Genomic DNA, 15,463 nt, shown 5'->3' with positions numbered 1-15,463 from the left:
TTAGGAAAAAAATCGTATCTTATTGCATAGTTTATTTTTGGCAACGCAACCACATTTTTAACTATTTGTTTTTGTTCAAATTAAAAAAGGAAGTAATTTGATGACAAGGGAAATATTCCTCAGATACTTTTTTGCAAAAAAGTTGGTCTTGTTGCCTAAGAACCCAAGTATCTAAATATTAGTATAGCGTCCTGTAAAGAAAATCGCAAATTGCGAAAGAAAAACCTGGAGGCGGTTTTCCGTAATTTGGCATTTTAGTTTGTTCTCTTTTTTTATTAGAATCTCGTAACAAAATTTATGGTGTTTAGGGGAATATGCCGACTGCACAGACTGGTATTCATACATATATGTATGTACATATGTATGTACATGTGTATATATTTACATATGAATGTACATACATATGTATGTAAATATATGTTAGATACATATGTTGATGCTCGTATATCTGGCCTTTACCGGATGACAAGACCCATTGTACCGCCTCCAGTTCAGCTGGTAACGGAAAGGGGGCGGTGGTGAAGGAGGGGGAGGGGGAGGGAAAACAAGAAAATGGATGAAAATGCTTCGCCGACACAGGACACAGGGCCTGTCACTGTTTTAACAATTCATCTTAATAGAAATAAAAAATGGCGCCGCCGGCGTTGGACAGTCCGGCTGACACCACCCGCCCCCTTTTCCTCGCCACCCCTCCCGCCCCTCTCCACTACCCCTCTTTATCCAGCAGTCCCCCCATTTCCCCACTCCCCTTTTCCTATTTGTCACTGGCTCGTTGTGGGTGCTCCGCTCTCCATTGGATCAGTTTTTGGAGAAAGCATCCGCATTTCCCCTTGTCTAGCTGCTGCTGTTTTTTTTTCTGTGTGGCGTTGGGGGGATTTACACATGTCAGTTAATGCTGAAAAAATGTTTACACAACACAATTGCCTGGCGGAGGGCGCGGGGGAGTGGCACAGCGCCCAGCATGGGGCTACCAATGCCGCACCAATGCACAGAGAAAAATAATACAAATTTAAGCCAAAAAAGGAGGGGAAAATATAGCGCACGAACCAGAAGAAATCGGTTATTCTATCTGCAAAATATATTTCTTAACTAAACCAGCATATAAGCCTAAAAAAATGCAACGAGATATAAAAAATCATATCTCAGTGATGCACAACTGAAATCAAAGGTATCTTATACCATAAGTAATAACTATATACCCTTATAGTAAAAAATATAAAAGTATATCTTTATTTATGGAAATTCTTTATAATGAAAAGATTGTTTGTGCTTAGTCATTATGTTCGGATTACAATAATTACAGAAATTTAGAAAGCTTCAAGCCTGGGAATGATAGTAAAATTGAAGTATTGTAAGTACAAAATCGTATAAAAATGTGTAGTATTTTTCCCTCGCGTTTTTTCCAGTGCACGCCAAAAGTTTTAAAGACCAACGCTCCCTCATCGTCTTTTGAAATTCTCGTAGCCACGCTGCAGCAGTGTCGAACAGGATAAAAGTCAGTGGCATACAATTAATCAAATGCATGATTTATGTGAGTGAGTTTCCACACGAGTTTAACCTAAATACGTCCCGTCGGGAATCAGCCAAATGAGATGTTTCGGGGCGGCCAACAACTCCAACCCAACCACCCACCCACCCAACTCAAGTCAGCAGCTTAATAGACCCGTCCGCATTTCAAAGACGTTAACTCTACAAAAAAAAAAAACTGGCACTTTTTCTTTTAAAAGTATCTGCAAATGATTACGGAAATACTACTACTACTGGCTATTTCAAGAGAATTTAGCTCGTTTATCAAAAATCTTTCAACCTAAGGAATTCAAGTAGTTTTGTAACATAAAATCACCTAGCTACATAGTTTAAAAGCGCTTTTATTATAAAAGTACTAACGAGAAAAAATGGTTTTCTAAATTAAATTACAGCGTAATGCTATCCGACTACGTGATGGGTCCAATGGGGTTAAGAAATAACGTAAATAAGTAAGGGTTGTACTATTATTATTTCTCACCCCAAAGTAACTTATGAAGCATAAATGCTTTGGAGTCCATACAGCATATCCATTAGGTTTCAATGTTTCCTTGTGATTTGAAAACTTTTCCACAGGTGGTAGGTACATAGGTAAGCCGACAGGAAAAACCTTCACGTTTGCAGACACACAAATGCACTTCGCTGGACAAATGTGTTGCGGTGTTGGGAGCCATAAGAATTGGTGGCTAAAAGCCTCCAACCAAAGCTGCTTTCTGCTGGCCACTTAGGCTGGCAATCCTTTCTTCGCAGGATCAGAATTCCCAATTCCGAATTCCAAACGGAACCGTAGAAGCTTCCCGGGGATTTCAAATGGGATACAAATGAACGCCTTTCCCTGCAGCCCAACTCCCAATGCCCAATGCCCAACTTCTTATGCCATCCAACCATACAACCATTCTACCATCCAACCATCTAGCCATCGCCATCGCCATCGCCAATGCCATCGCCTTCGTCGAATGGACCACTTAGTGGGCCTTTGTGGCGCAGGAGGAAATTGTGGAGCCGGCTCTTCTAATGCGCTGCACGTTTTCCCAATAAAGTAGCTACAACAACACGGGCGGCAATCCTTTAAGTTCTTCGATACATCGCCGGGCAGCAGGAAACTGGAGTGCCGTAGAGTGGCTTTTTAGTTCTCGCGCCCAGCGCTGCACTGGCAAAAATAATCGCCTATTAATTAAATGTATTTTCCACAACTATAAAAAGACCAACGAATTGGATTCGCGAAATGTAACTCAATTGAAAGAAACTTATATTCATGTTATATTAATAGGTATGTATTAACTCAATTTAAAGAAACTGGTATTTATGTTATATTAGAGGTTATTAGCTTTCGTTTTCAATATTTTATTAGTGCCTCAAGTATATATGTTTTTTAAAGTAAATAATACCTCTTTTCATATTGGCATATTCTAAATCATCACTTTTAGCTTACTTGTTGATAATTTCCATTTGTTTGCACAGTGTAGTTTTTGGCGCAAAGTTGGAGCAGAGCTGTTACTGCCATGAACATCGATTTTCATGTGATTTGTGCAGACGTGTTTGGGTTTTATTGATTTTCACTTGATTCCCTCCATATGCTTGAATATACTTAAGTCGCTACGTGCACATCTCCATCTCCATCTCTCCCAGCAGCCAGCATCCAGCATTCAGTATCCCGAATCCAGTATCCAGCATTCAGCTCCAGCATCCAGCATCCAGCTCCATAGCCATCCGCATTGGCATTCGGATTCGCATCCCGGGCCATTTCAGCCCGCCCCATCATCCTGATTCCCTCCCAGGTCGCTCGTTGTCGACAGCAGCCTCCGAGCACCCGAGCAGCTCTAATGTCAGGATCATGCGAGGTTATCAACATAATTTCGAAAACCACCCATCCGCACCAGGCATGGCCATCACCACTCCACTCCACTCCACTCTGCAGCATTCTGCTCCACCCACACCGCATCTTTCTAGTTTATGATGTAGTAGATTTCTGTTTCTTTTCCTGCAGCATCACCAAGATGATGATGACGGCGGTAGTGGCTGTGGTAGTGGTAGTGTGGTCCTGCTCCTCCTCCTGCTCCTGATGAACAAGATGGGCGCGTGTGCGGTTTGATAAGACGCCAGCGATTCGGCTCCATTTCATTTGACTTTCATCTGCCTTCCCCGTTTTTGGGCCACGTTAAAGCAAAGCAGCCCTATTTTAAAGGGAAATCCTTTTTTCTTTGAATTAGCTTCTTTTTTTTGAGCAGAAAACAACATGTTTTGAATGAAAATGTGTTCTTTTTACACTGCCAGATTATTAATCTTTCTATGAAAGCCGCAGTAGTCGCACGCGAATTCTTCAGCACATCGCTCAAAACAGAAGGCCGTAATCAGAGCTGTCATTTGGCTGTCAATTTATGTTTGCTTGAAAATATTCAAATTTAAGCTTGATTGAACGGAGTGTGCTCCTCCTTTGCCAGTTTTCAAATGCAGCTGGACTCCAAATCGGAAACCTTGAAACCGCCACACAAAGAAAGTAAAGTATTCCGAAAGGAGTCGAGAACAAGGCGAGCAATTGCCATCAAGTGATGGTCCCCATTTATTTGAGGCACTGCTCCAAGGCAATCAAAGGGCCTGCTGGCACTTCTGCATTTCTGGATGCCAGGATGCCTGGATTTCTGGACTCGTTACTCATTTCGCTTCGTTTCGGCTGACATCTGACATGATTATGTACATTTGTCCCCTGGTGCTGGCGACGTCGCCCCTTCCAAGCAACCGCAACGCAATTTACATGCCATGTAGCGAATGCACTGGCAGAAATTAGTAGCCTAAAGGAATATCGATATACTTTCGTGACTATTTGCTTTGAATATTTTTACTTTCAAGCAACTTTAGCCCAGCAAAAAAAAACAACTTTTCACAGCAAAAAGCGGGATAATGCGCTATCCCGTTTCGAGTGCCTCGACTAACAGATACTCGTTAGTTGGTAATAAGCAAAAACAAGATAAAGCGCTTAAGTCGCGTGCCTCGACTATCAGATACTCGTTTGTTTGTGATAAGTAATAAGCAAAAACAAGATGAAGCACTAAAGTCGAGTGCCTCTACTAACAGATAAATACCCGTTAAATAGCAGTAAGTTTTGATGTTCGATTTTGGCTACTGGTGCGAGACAGGACCTATAACATAAAGTCCACGGCGTAATGCTAACCTATTTTTTTGCAGTGCACCTCGACCAGCAGCAACTCTAATCTATCAGCGGTCTGTGCGCTTTGCGCTTATGCCACCTCGAATATTTTGCACTTTTCCTTTTGGGGCGACGAGTGCTCCTTAGCCCGCTCCTCAGCTTTCTCATTCACACTTCCTGCTCGTGTTTTGGCCGCACTCCACATTCGCCGGGATTCGCTGTGCTCCTTGCCTTCGGGTGGCTAGGAGAGGACTTGGGCCTGGCATGGCCCACACAAGTGTCCTTACAACATTTTTTACTTTGTAACGCAAATTCTGAAGTAAGCATGAATAATGCATGCATTGTGTGTAATTCCTCAAGTACTTTGTGCCGTGCCGACGACAAGCACACATCAGCGGCCCAGTTGCCACCCAAAGCCACCGCTTTCAGCCAGGACTTTCAGCCCACGAATCCTCGTATCCTCGTAAGCCACGAATCCTCGTAACCCACGAATCCTCGTTACCCGCCTGTCACTACCCACAACCTATTTATATTTGGCTGTTTTGCAGCTTGCGGCGTTGGCAATCCCGTCGTTTTGGCAATGTGTTTGCGGGGTGACCAAATTTATTGCAGGCTTTTTGCATTACAAATTTATTTTAATAATTCCGAATACGAGCTGGGACATTTAAATAAACTACTGGCGGGCTGAATTGGTGATTTCTTTGCATCGTGCAACATATTTAACATATTTACATATTTAAGAGGCATTTCTAGCTCATAACTGCCTGACCTATTTGAATTTCTTGGATTTTCTAGACTGTGCCATTTAACTTTTTAAATGGTTTATATTCATTATAATAATTGTAAGTATTTATTATCATGGTGAAAGGTTCTATAATAATTTAAAGTATCTTGTGCCTGATATTTGCCTTTTTAGGATTTATATTTTCAATTCTACTTTTTCCCATTCACCCATAGTTCAAGATTTGCTGGTGTTTCCCTAAATCGATATTCACTTGGAAATGCAGAACGGAGCAAGAAGCTAGTGACAATGCGGTGGAATAACCGCGACGCCCATTTAATTGAGCCCCATGAATATAGCCTGAATAATGCAGAAATCAAACAGCAGCGACCCACCGTCCACTCCATTACATACAAGTATTACCTAGTATTACCTGGTACCCATTCCCCATGACGGCGACCAACGGAGCTCCAAACCCCAAACCCCAAACCGCAATCCGTTTCATTATTCAGCTTGGTAGGGAACTAAGTGCATACACCATTTTGCCAGGTTCCCACAGTTGGCCAGATTGGCAAGATTGGCAAGACACCCCCTCTATGATTGACTAGTTAATAACATTATGTATGGTTGCATGTGGGCTGGGACTACTTAGCTATGCAGATAATACCAATTGAGATGGCTTCAAAACTGACTTCAATAAATAACCCAAATATTGTTAAGTATAAAAATATGTGAAAACTTCTTATGAATAGAACGCTAAGCTTTCATTAAAACCCACTTTTAGCCAACTGCTAAACTTAAAATTGCTATTAGTTACCCCTGTGACCCGTGCTGAATTCAAAGCCTCACTCTCCTCGATGGAAATTCACTTAGTCATTTTCACAGCCATTAGCTGGGGCCAGAAAATGCTGAGACGAGGCAACGAATTCCAAATTTCTGCTGCTCCTTTTCAGCCAATTTTCCCCAGGTTCGAGTCACGTCAAGAAGTGGACAAGCCCCCCGAAAACGCGTCTTGCTGACCAAATGAGCAGCTCCACTTCTGAGCACTGCCCACAAGCTCACAAGCCCACAAAGTATCCTTCGAAAAGGGAGGTGGTCCGAAAGAAAGCGCTGAGAATTCAAACTTTTAAAAGTTTTCAGCTTTTCACTTGTTTCTTTTCAATTTGGACGAAGTAGACCAAGTTGAAGCTGGGGGAAGCCAGAAGGGGAAGCTGTGGAGCGTCGTTAATGGTTTTTGCGAAACTTATGAAACAAACTATACACAGGATGGCTCCACAGAAGTCCTGCCATCCTGTCCTGCCATCCTGTACTGTTCTGCCTGCCCTCAGCTCCAGTTACCGACCTGTGCTGGCCACGTCAAAGACATCTTCTGCCCGGCGAACGAGGGTGGATTCTAAAAATACCAGTTCATAAGGCCTCATTTTAAAGGGCAGCGGTTTAAGCCGTACTTTTAGCCCTATTTTAAAGGAGTTTTTGGATATAGAAGGAGAACTTGAATAATAGTCATTAAAGCAAGGTGTTTTGAGCAAGTAAACTACTCAGGGTTTACAATCCTTTTCCTAAAAACTAAACTACTCAGGGTTTACAATCCTTTTCTTAAAAACGAAAACTACTTAGGGTTCACAATACATAATTTAATTTTTCTGTTTTATATGGTATGTTAGTTATTTGAAAAAATAAATTTTCATTGCAATCTCAAGCTTCTTTCGCTTAAACTTAGTTTGTGTTTCATTGAAAGGATACGTGCCTGTGTGATTAACCAATTTACTGATGGGGTTTTCCGAGTAACCCTCGCTCTGCAGGGGCAGTGTAGTGTCACGTACTTTCACTTTTCCACCTCCGTCCACTTTCCCGCTTCGGAAAATGGCCGGAGCTCAGCGTCAATGCGGCGTCCTTCGAAAACGAACCTATTCAAAGCCTTCATGCGTTTGAATTCTATTAGCTCAAGAAAGGATTTTCTGTGCTTTGGTTCCCAGATGGAGCTGGAACTGGACTGGGTTGGCTTGGAATGGGTTGGTTTGGTTTGGACTGGGTTTGGTTTGGGTCCAGAGTCTGCTGTCACAAGCACTTTTTCAGCGTTGCGTTCGCCGTTTACCCCGGGGGTGTATTTCCATCATACTCATTCCCATTTCAGGCCATGGTCGTCGTGGTTCTCGGCGAGGTCCTGCTCCAGCTACAGCTACAGCTCCAGCTCCCTATCCCGATCCCTAACCCTGTTCCACGGCCAATCCCATCGCCATCGCCACTCCCATTCCCATTCCCATTCCAGGAGCCGATGATTCTGGTCGTGCCATGCACATCCAATTGACATTTCAGCTTAAGTCATTGTGTAAGGCAGCAACAAAGGAGCGCCAACAAAACGGAAGGCAAGCAAAGTCCGGACAAGTAGCAAGCCGGAGCCGGAGCTGGAGCTGTCCGCCGTTCAAACACCCGGGGAACCAACGACCAGTGATGCCGGCGGCCAACTGCTAAAGCCCGTGTAATACCAGCCGGCAAATGAGTGAAAGTGCTGAAAGTAATAATAATGAAAAGATTTTTCTTTCAGCTAAGGACAATATTAATTATGGAAACTGCATACATCCCTACATGTTACTATAAACACATAAAACAGTTAAGAAGTATGATTTAAAAGATAGATTTAAAATTGCATTATTATTTATTATTAAAAAAGGAGAGCAAAGTTAGAAGAGCATATTTCTTGTGTAATATTATATTATATATATATTATATTATATTATATATATATATATATATATATATATATATATTATATATATAATTGATGATATGTATGAAATATGCAACCTTTTCGCCGACAGGATGGGCATCTCTGGAGCAAACCCCCATCCCCGCCAGCTGCAGGGTCGTACACTTATTCTGCTCACTGTGCGAAAAACAAAGCCGAAAGAAGGAAGTAAAGTGCAAAAGCTGCAGCGGCAACAAAGGCGCACACAATTACCGAGCAGTGTGTCCGCCCAGCGCCGCCCACTGGGTCAGTGAGTGGGCGTGGTGGGTGGCAGAGTGGGTGGTCTAGGGGGTGGTGGATGTTGGACAAGGACGATGGAGTCCTTGGTCGAACTTTCGTGTTTACACAAAAACATTTAGACTGATCCCGGCGCATAGTGGGGTGCTAGAATGTGCTAGAATGTGGGTTAATGGCCGGGGAAAAGGGTTAAGAGCGGGCAATGCGGGGGATTTCATAAGATTGATGTGGGGGAGGGACTGGGGGGAATGCGGGGAATGCGAATTCCCCAGTGTGTGCAGGATAACGTCGTAGTTTCCCTGAATTAACATCCGATTCGAAAGTATGCTTTTGAGCAACAGAATGTTGTTCATTCACGGCACGGTACACTCAGCAAATCGCTGTACCAGGTATTCCACAGAAAATAAATGATCTACAACAGACACATTTTGTTCATTACATGCCAGACTAAAATTCAGGGTAAGGAATAAGTTTCGTATTTAATTGGTTTTTATTCATAAGTTTTAAGGTTCCCCATTCTCACATTGATACTTACAAGTTAGTTATGTTACAAGTATCTAAGTATCTATTGCTTACATATTAAGAAATGCAGTATTTCCAATTAAGTCCTTGCTGGTTGCTCACATTTCGCAGGTTCGAAATTTCGGAAGCAGCTCTCGGAATGATTTCTCAACGGTCGCCATTAACAACGCGGCAAATGAAGGCAATATCTCAAATGGAACCACATAAACGAAATAATAAATACCAAATGATTTCATAATGAAATGTCGGCATGGCCAGGATGGGCAGGATGGCATGCGGCACTTGGCTCGCCTAGAAACCAACGCACAACCCACTGCCTTCGTCCTTCGTCCTTGGTCCTGTTCCATTCCGCTCCTTTTCGTCCTGTGCTGTCCTCTCCGTGTCCTGTGCTATCCCCGTCATCATCCCGCTTGGCATTTCTTTTATTACTGAAATTGCAAAGGAGAAATAAAAAAAAAAAGAAGAAAATTCTTAATTTCGTTTCGTTTCATCAGCAGCAGCGACAAGATTTACAACATACTGTGAGCATAAAATAAAAATCTTATTTTTGTTCGAATGCGTCGGAGGGTGGACATGCGGCGAGCGAAATAAATAAATAAAATAAAATACAAAAAAAAAGGAGAAGCCAACGGAATAGAATGAATAAAAATACTCGAACGTACAAAAGCCATATCCAACCATTGTCTGCCGAAGATTGAGGGGCGTGGATGCCCCATCCCCATCTTAATAGTTATGGAGGTGGTGGCGCTGCGTGGATGTGGATATGGCCCTCCTAGTTCATATGGATACGGATTCAGGATGGGGTTCCTCCGCCCGCCGGGCGAATCACGCAATTGGAACGCATACCGAATGCAATAAAACGCACATGTGGAGCTCCATCGCCCCATTGCTCCATCGCTCCATTGCTCCAAAGCTCCATAGCTCCATAGTTTCATCGCCCCATCGCTCCTGTCGTCTCATAATTTCTGTGCGGTTGGCAAATAAATTTGATTTTCAGCGAATTGTCCTGGATTGACTCCCAGTCTCCCACTGCCACTGCCACTGTCTTTACTGACTGCAAATTTGGCTCCACATGTGCTTAACTATGCAATCATAGCAGCCAGCGAAAAATTGTCACCACTTTAAATAAATAATAAATAGTTTTTAGATTTTTCATAGTTATAACTTATTTAGCCTGGGAAGCAGCGAAAAATTCAGCTTGCTCGCTTGCATTTTGTTAAAATGCATAGTTAAAATCTAGTTAAAGTTTTATACTTTTTGAACTTTTAGCATTTTCATGAAACTGAAATGCCTTCAAAGACCAACTGACACCACTGTAAATCACTTTTGCTCGATTTGGAACAGGCTTTCCACTTTTTGCTGAGTTTCGGATATTGCAGTGGATTTTCCGCAGACCGCTCGGTTGACCTTTTCCATTGTGAAAATTCTGGGACAAAATGAAATTCCCAAAGTCGTCGTCGACAAAGGAAACCGAAATCGTATTGACGTAATAATAATTTATAACACCAGCTTCAAAGCAGCGGCAGAATGTTGGGAAAATGGCAGACTTCATTAGAATCTGTCTGTCTCTCCAGGAAGTAAAAAAGGAATTCCGAATATTTTTAGTTAATTTTTTATATTATTTATTATTTTAAATTATGAACGCCCAAGTTCTTTGTGTGCATTTGGTTTATCTTAGATGAGATATCCTGTGTGTGCTCAGCTTTCTGAGTGAAAATTGTGGGACGACCACCTGCTGGTTGCCATCGCGATTCAATTTGGCAGATATTTAACACATCGCTTCAACACGCCCGAAAAAGCGAATGATATGAATGGCGAGGTCAGAGGTCAGAGGAAACTCGCCGGCAGTGGGGGAAAATTGTGCGACAGGAGGAAAATAATTCAATGCAAAGGAAACAACACAACACAAGCACGCGCTGATGAATGGAAGGGGAATGGGAATCGGAATCAGAATGGGAATGGGAATGGGATTGGGTTTGGGTTGTGGGGTCTGGGAGTGGAATTGGCACTGGGAGTGGGAGTGGGGGATTCATGGGATTCATGGGACTCAGGACTTTGGATTCGCAGCTCGCAGTTCGCAGTTCGGGGGCGTGGAATCGGAAAGGCAAAGGACAAACATGCCATGAGCGAAGGACAAAAGTCAGCCCTCTGAGGTGTTGCCAGCAGGAAAAGCTTCAATCAGCAAAAAAAAAAGAAAAAAATATTGTATATATATGTGTGTATAAAAAAGGAGGAAAAGCGAAGGCAACCAACTACACATTTAGTGTTTATTTCGTATTTATTGAGAGCAGCGGTTGGAGTTGCTGGCAATCCGATGAAATGAAATCAGCAAGAAATAAATGTCCTTGTCGCACAGCATAATATAACCATCCCCACATCGAAACCAAACCCCAGCAGCAAACTCCAGTCATATATACAATATATAAATTGTTTCCAAATCATTGGATACTCAGCCACAGAAATACGAAAATGAAATTAGTCCGCTGAGGGCAAAAGTCGCCGCGAAGTCGAATCTTAGTTACTCTCGAGTAGTTATAGTACATTAATGCAAGTATGTATGAACTTTCCTGGGAACTTAGAACTAAAAGTATAAAAGAAAAGTGATAATTTAAAGCTTAAAAATGATTTTTTCAAGTGCTGCTCATATCAGCTAACTTGAGTACCTAACAATCCAATGTTCTTTCATTCCTACATTCAGAACTCGAGTCATATTAAGCTGATCATAATGATGATGGGATGCGAGAACGAGCAAGTTGGTCAATGAGTGTTTGCTTGACTGAATGAATGAATAAAGATTGCAAATGGAAGGCAAATGGCGAAATCTGCCAGGGACATTAAAATTAAAGTCAAATGGCCTCTGGCCATTTCGACCGCTCTTGACCACAATTGATGTGTGCGGCTTTAATGGAAACCACATTTTCGGCAGTAATAAATCGGCGACCCTCAAGCAAAACACCACCCACCACCCAGCACCAGCTCACGAATGGTTTTCCCAACTTTCCAGCAAAGAAAAGTCCTCTGCATTGATGTACATTTGATGTATGACAGGAGTGTATTGCGGATTTGACAAACCGCTTCTTGATTTATATTTGATTTCAGTGGAGGTCATGCGGCATTTGTACAAAGGAAATTCGATTCCGTTGACCATTAATAAAATAAATGAAAGTCTATTTGGTATATTTTGAATATATGCCTAACTGTGGAATTTTCTTAGGGAGTTTCTTTGAGGGTTTCTTTGGTGGTTTTCTTTGTGGGTTTCCTTGGGCGTTTCTTTAATTATAACAAGAACAAGTACCTCATTTCCATATGAAGCACTAATTCGATTATTTCCAATGGCATAAAAGGCTGCCGGCTTACGTTCGATTTAATTCGTGGAAAGACTTTCTACTTTCACATGCTCAATCCTCCCGCACATTACGCCTAAATACATATTTATTTATGTTTGCCAGCCATTTGTGCAAAGTGTTTGCACTTAATAAACCCATTTCGCTAAGCACTTTGTCAGTTGTGGGCGATGCCAAGTGGGCGTGGCACTGGCAGGGGGGCACTTCCGCTTCTCGGCTCCTAAGACCACCCACACCCCCACCCACAGCCACCCAGTGAACCCAAAATAAACCCACCCACTGCTCACGCACTTACTGTTATTCCAGCATTAAAAGTTCATTGAATGGCAGCGGAAGTGAAAACAATTATCTTCAGGAAGGTGAACCATAAATCCTCCGAATCCGTAAGTAAATTGCAAATTTTCGTTTATTACTTTCGATGTCTGCTGGCACCCAAAAAGGGATTTGCGGTTGGAATCGAATCGATATTTTTTCTGTGTTGGTGTGTGTGTGTGTTATCATATTTATTATGCAAACACACTTCGATTCGATTCGAAGAAAGTTCGCCGAAAAATGTCACACGTGCGTACACAAGAAGCGTATTATTTGCCTGTACCACCGAAATGTAAATTGAAACGCATACCTTTTCACATATGAACCTTTTGGCAAGAAATTCGGTTTTTATTTCATACCGCCCTATTGATTTGATTGCTCTTTGACGGGCTGATGGAGATGGTTATGGTTCCATTAACACGGTAGGAAATGTAATAAATCTCATTTACATTTTGCAAAAAATTAAACTTTTAATTTAAGGTGGAGTAAGCGATTCATATTTATTGCAGTATATTTTTTATATATATTTTTAGATATTATTATTAATTCATTTAAGTGAATGAAAACAGTAAGGTATGTTATGGTAGGTGTTATATGTATATATGTATATTATATATAATATTATATTACATATCGATACTCATAGTTTCGTGTACAAGTAGATGGCCACAATGAGGCCGTACAGCGCCAGGACCTCGGCGAAGATCAGGATCAGGACCATGCCCACGAAGAGGCGTGGCTGCTCGGCGGTGCCCCGCACCCCGGCGTCGCCAGCGATGCCAATGGCTATTCCGGCCGTGAGTCCGGGCAATCCCACGGACAATCCGGCGCCCAGATGCACATAGCCGGACTCCATCGTGTAGTCATCGCCAATCGATCCGGCAATCAGAACCGAGACCACCAGGCCATAGATGGCGATGATGCCCGCCATGACGACCGGAATGATGGCCTTCATGATCATGTCCGGTCGGTTCACCGCCATGGTGGCAATGCCAAGTCCGGATAACGATGTGCCGTAGGAGGCTCCCATGGTGGTGAATATGATCGCCACTGCAGCTCCCGTGCATCCCAGGAAGTATGAGTAAAGGGGCTCCTCCTCTATTTCGGCAGTAACCATTTTGCTTTCATGCAAAACTTGCTTCTTTCAGAATCGGAAATATGTGGAAAGTTGAGGGAAATGCTATACTAATCAAAGCCTTTTGTATAAAGGCATACTGTGTTTATTCTTTGTTCTAAAATATGAAGTAATAAGAATGCTGAATATTGCTTGAAAAAAGGAGCATTACTTACTTACTCTCTTAAGCACCATTGATTATATTTTGGGAAATGGTTTATGATTTCACTGAAATTCTTTAAACCACAAGAAGTGATACTGGAAATGAAAATTCTGTATCTTAAATCGCTTTAACATTTCTAGTAGATTCAGCTTGAAGAAATCCTTCCAAGTTTAATAACGTGTACATATTTATTAAGCTGTTTTCACGGTTTTACACAATTTATATCCTCGACGGACCGCAAAGCAAAACCCATTCTCAGTATTGAAAATCGAAGCTGCGGTTTCTTATTCACTTTGAGTGGTTTTCCCCATTGCCTTTCAGCGCTTTTTTCGTTACCCTCCACTTGTTTCAATTAAACAAATTGGAAAATATGAGCCCTACTCGACTATCGAGCTTAAAAAGGGCGACACTTTTGGAAAGTCCCCACCTCAGCACCTCAGCACGTTGTTGTTGTTTCGTTTCGCTTTTCCTTAAAATGGAAATTTGTTGCCACCGCTGTGGAAAAAGGGGACGGAATTGTTTTTGTGGAGCTGGGGAGTTGGGTGGTTGGTTGGGGGGCTTCAATTGCTCCTCCATTTTCCATGGCGTTTTTATTTGTGGCCCCACAGCTCGGCTGCTTTGCATTTTGAATACATATTCCGCAAATTCCTTGGGGGAGCTTGTAACTTTGTGTCAGTGGCTCTGCGTTCGTGTGATGTGATTGTTAAGTTGGCCCAGATTTGTCACAGGCGACTTTGCCGACTGAGGACTGAGGACTGTGGCAGTGGGGATTCTTGATTGCTTCTTGGCTGGGAAACAGGTATGCTTTGCTCCTGGTACTTTGCAAAAATCATATAGAATTTAATTTCCCTTTTTTTTGTTACCATTTAGGGGAAATAGTAAGGAAAATTTTGCCATTTTTAGAGTGTAAACAATGTAACATTTTATTTTAAATTGTTTTAGTGTAACGAATTTGTTAAGAAACTTCTTATTACTTGGTGTACAGGTAGATGGCGACGATGAGTCCATAAAGTCCCAGGACCTCGGCGAAGATCAGGATGAGGATCATGCCCACAAAGAGGCGTGGCTGCTGGGCAGTGCCCCGCACCCCAGCATCCCCCACAATCCCAATGGCAAATCCAGCCGCCAATCCAGCGAAACCCACGGAAAGTCCAGCGGCCAAGTGGATGTACCCCTTGCGAATGGTATAAGAATCCGATAGAGCTCCGGCTATCAGAACGGAAACCACCAGGCCATAGATGGCAATGATGCCAGCCATCACCACCGGAATGATCGATTTCATGATCAGTTCGGGTCGCATTACGGCCATGGCTGCGATTCCAGTGCCGGATTTGGCAGTTCCATAGGCCGCTCCTAAGGCGGAAAAGATGATGGCCGATGCCGCGCCCATCGAGCCAAAGAAGATCGCGTACGCAGGCCTGTCCTTCTCAGCCGGATCCACTGCCATCTTGATAGGGATTCTGAAAAACCAAAAGGATAATCCCAGCGCTAGTTTTCCAAAGAAACTTACTGATTTCAATTCGTTAGTTCCGCTTGCTCGACAGATTTTTGATTCGTTTTCCTTTGCTGTATACTCAAAGCCTACTCTATAAACTTTTATTTTCTTAAAAGTAGCTAGTTACTCCTCTCTCTAAA

The 15,463-nt window shown here is 42.5% G+C and overlaps 2 protein-coding genes across 2 annotated transcripts; both read right to left on the bottom strand.

The window, feature by feature from the left end:
- Nucleotides 1-13,129: 13,129 nt before the first annotated feature.
- LOC122617107 (V-type proton ATPase 16 kDa proteolipid subunit) lies at nt 13,130-13,784 on the bottom strand. Its single transcript, XM_043792810.1, has one exon. It carries the CDS (start codon nt 13,666-13,668, stop codon nt 13,192-13,194), a length of 477 nt encoding a protein of 158 aa, XP_043648745.1. The 5' UTR covers nt 13,669-13,784; the 3' UTR covers nt 13,130-13,191.
- A 940-nt stretch (nt 13,785-14,724) lies between these two features.
- LOC122617125 (V-type proton ATPase 16 kDa proteolipid subunit) lies at nt 14,725-15,463 on the bottom strand. Its single transcript, XM_043792833.1, has 2 exons — nt 15,339-15,463; nt 14,725-15,288 (listed from the first exon to the last, which is right to left on the bottom strand). The coding sequence occupies exon 2, from the start codon at nt 15,273-15,275 to the stop codon at nt 14,799-14,801; it is 477 nt and encodes a 158-aa protein (XP_043648768.1). The 5' UTR covers nt 15,276-15,288; nt 15,339-15,463; the 3' UTR covers nt 14,725-14,798.

Source organism: Drosophila teissieri, chromosome 3L (assembly GCF_016746235.2).
Source record: "Drosophila teissieri strain GT53w chromosome 3L, Prin_Dtei_1.1, whole genome shotgun sequence".
Lineage (NCBI taxonomy): Eukaryota > Metazoa > Arthropoda > Insecta > Diptera > Drosophilidae > Drosophila > Drosophila teissieri.
Note: the sequence above shows the minus strand (reverse complement) of the source record. Positions and strands in the feature narration are given on the sequence as shown.